We start from the raw sequence: 3,129 nt of genomic DNA on the forward strand, positions 1-3,129 counted from the left end.
GGCGTCATGGCACGGGCTCAGGTCCGTGGTGCCCGTGGAGGTTTGGTGGCAGCAGCCTGTGGAACTGTGCTGTGTCCAGCCCTTCTCGCCACAGATGTCGTGGCACAAGTCCTGGTGGCTGTCGCCTTTGAGGTGCATCCTGTGGCAGAGCTGGCCAAGCCCACAGGGACGATCAGTCTAGGAAAAAGAAAAAAACCCACCAACTTCTTCTTTTTGCAGTTCCTATGAAAACCCGTGGAGGTTTGGTGGCAGCAGCCTGTGGAACTGTGCTGTGTCCAGCCCTTCTCGCCACAGATGTCGTGGCACAAGTCCTGGTGGCTGTCGCCTTTGAGGTGCATCCTGTGGCAGAGCTGGCCAAGCCCACAGGGACGATCAGTCTAGGAAAAAGAAAAAAACCCACCAACTTCTTCTTTTTGCAGTTCCTATGAAAAAATACGAGGAATCCAAGACAGCTGAGAGAACCCAACTCACCCTGTGACCCGTGACGGACAGGCTGAGCAGCGAGTCGAGGCTTGAGGACAGCGCTGGAGCCCAAAGCTTTTATGTGGAGCTGAGCTCTCTCGGGAATGAGGCATGCCCCGGGAATTAATAGCTGAGCAGTGACTGCCGCTGCTGTCTGGGTATTGTTTCTGGCACTTGCCACTGGATTAATAAGCTGCAATTAGCATCTCCCTTGATGTAACATCAGCTCTTTGCATATGCCATGGCCATTATCTAATTAGCTCTCCCATCGGTCATGTTCGAAGAGGCTGTTAGTCAGATGGGCTCCTGGGATAAGGATACCTGGAATACCGTGATGCTGAGTGATGTGCCCAGAAGGAGCCTGGCAGCGGGAAAACCACGCAAAGGCCCAGGAGTTCTGGTGCCCAGTCCCGTGGCCAGGTGGGTACCTGATGGCTCATGACTTGAAACAAGGTGTTGGAGCAGAGGATCTGTTTTTCATGGGGGTAGAAGAAAACAGAGTAAAAACAGTCATTGAAAAGAAGCAGCTTCCTGTGAAAATAAAGAGCAACTTAATAAAAAAAGAAAAAATTGGAGAAACCATGGAGTTGTGTTTTTAATAAGAAGTGGTTGGTTTCTCAACACTATTTTGGCTTAAGACCACCCTGATCATCCCTGAACTGGGAATCGCTGTGTTCATGATGGGCTCCACAGAGCTGGGATATTTTTTTCTTTCATAAGCCGCCATCTGAAAAATCTTTGGCTTTTGATTTGTTAGTAGTAAGCTGAAATTTTCTGCAAGAAAACACAGCAGGTTTTCCAGCTGGGTTTGCGGATGGGGCTGCTGGTTGGACCTTGTTTGTCAGAGATCTGTGACTTCTGGACATGATGTGAAGAAACTCCACAGCCGGAGACACGCTGAGGGGATCAAGGGAGACCTCAGGATCACGGTGGAGGGCAGGTTGCTGTCCTGCCAATGGATGGCTGCAAGGCCTGAATACAGGATCCCGACGGACACCAGTGCACCGAGGTGCGCGGTTGGACACATCAGGCTGTGGATGGGGTGTAGAACCCCCTATTTACACAAATTAATTGCCTTCCAAGTGAGAAGCACCTTGGTCAAGTGAGTGGGGGCAACATGGAAAGCCCTTTTATGCGCTGAAAATCTGGAACGAGGACACCACGGAGGAGCGCTGACCTCACGAACCAACAACTCCAGCTTTGCCAAGCACCTTATCCACCTTTCCGATGTTTCTACTTTGACTCAGTTTCCGTGTAGCTGTGGATGCTCAAGGCATTTTTTTAAGTACCAGCAAAGTATTTCTCCCAGCAGCCCCGGGGCTGTGAGCGCAAAAACTATTTCCATGCACTCGCTCCATGGAAGAGCCACTGTGAAAGGTGCTCAGAGGTTTGTCCAGCAGAGTTTGGGTTTGAATCACTGTGAAAAGCACGTGCAGAATTCAGGGGTGTGACTCCAGGGCGCGTGTCTGGGCCTGACGACTCTGCTGCTGCTGAGATCATTTGTTCTTTAGCTACAGGAGAATGGAATTGACTTGCAGGAAGCCACTGGACATGCGTGTAAGGACGGAAAAGACCTTGGTATTGGATTAGGGCCAACAAGGATTTTAGATTTATAACCCCTTACTGCAGTCCCACGATTATGGTGGTTTGGGATTTTTTCATGTCAGAAGAGGTGCTCTGGAGTCCTGCTCTTCCCAAGGATTTTACAAATCACAGAGTGCAAATATTTAATTTCCAAATCCCCTCTCTATAAATCTGCCACAATTTAATAGAATTCCAGATGAAATTAGAGAGTATTTCTGAATCCTTCAGGCTAGATTATATCTCCACATCTTTCAGTGGCTCCTCCCTCCCTGCACCACACAGGCTGTACTTGGCGGCCGTTTAATCTTACTCACAAGATTTCCATCCACAGCAAAGACCTTTAGCTCTGGCTTCAGGACCATACAGACACTTCAGTCACGGGCTGAGAATCCCCAAAGTTATGAGGAGGGGAAAGATAATGTGAGACTGCACGGCCAAGGGGACGCTCCTGGAGCTTAGGCAACGTGCTGACACCAGCCAGCAGTGGTTTTTCCTGGATGAGAGACTGATTCAAGAAGTTTACAGCATTTGCTGGGGTGCTGCCAGCAGTAGCATGACAAATATTTGAAAATTTCATTATATTCAGAAACTAAACGAATGCTAGAAAAAGTCCCAGGCCAGAACTACAGTTTAAGACCAAGATAAATGAATAAACATAGAGCAGCAGTTTGCAGGGTCATAACTTACACATTTTATTGCCTTTCATGACTAATTGGAGATTAAAGCAAGAAAAGGGAGCATGATCTATCAACAGCATTAAACATCCCACACACCAAGCAGAAAATCAACAGCAGGACCAGTGGCCTACGAAGGAAAACCACCCATCAGTGGGCAGCGACTTCAAAGCACGTTTCAAGCATTTGGCGATTAAAGGCAGATGAAGAAGAGGAGAGAAGGTCTACGTCTCTGAGCACAGAGGAGGAGTGTTCAGGGTGGTATCTATATCCGTGTCCGTATCTGTATCAACAAGTGCCCTGTGCCGACTGGGTTTAGTTGCCGCAGCCGCAGCAGCCGTTGCCATTACCGCTGCCGCAGCAGCCATTATTGTTGTTGCTGGGGGTGGTGGAGCAGCAGGGCTTGGGG

At 49.1% G+C, this 3,129-nt stretch overlaps 1 protein-coding gene across 1 annotated transcript in view; it reads right to left on the reverse strand.

The window, feature by feature from the left end:
* Positions 1-3,035: 3,035 nt before the first annotated feature.
* LOC104498102 (keratin-associated protein 5-11-like) overlaps positions 3,036-3,129 on the reverse strand; it is a 420-nt gene continuing 326 nt past the window's right edge. The window contains exon 2 of the mRNA XM_010141440.1: positions 3,036-3,070. Coding sequence (XP_010139742.1) covers positions 3,036-3,070 — 35 coding nt within the window. The remainder of the gene's footprint in view (positions 3,071-3,129) is intronic.

The sequence above is a fragment of the Buceros rhinoceros genome, unplaced genomic scaffold (assembly GCF_000710305.1).
Source record: "Buceros rhinoceros silvestris isolate BGI_N320 unplaced genomic scaffold, ASM71030v1 scaffold7828, whole genome shotgun sequence".
In the NCBI taxonomy this organism is placed as follows: Eukaryota; Metazoa; Chordata; class Aves; order Bucerotiformes; family Bucerotidae; genus Buceros; species Buceros rhinoceros.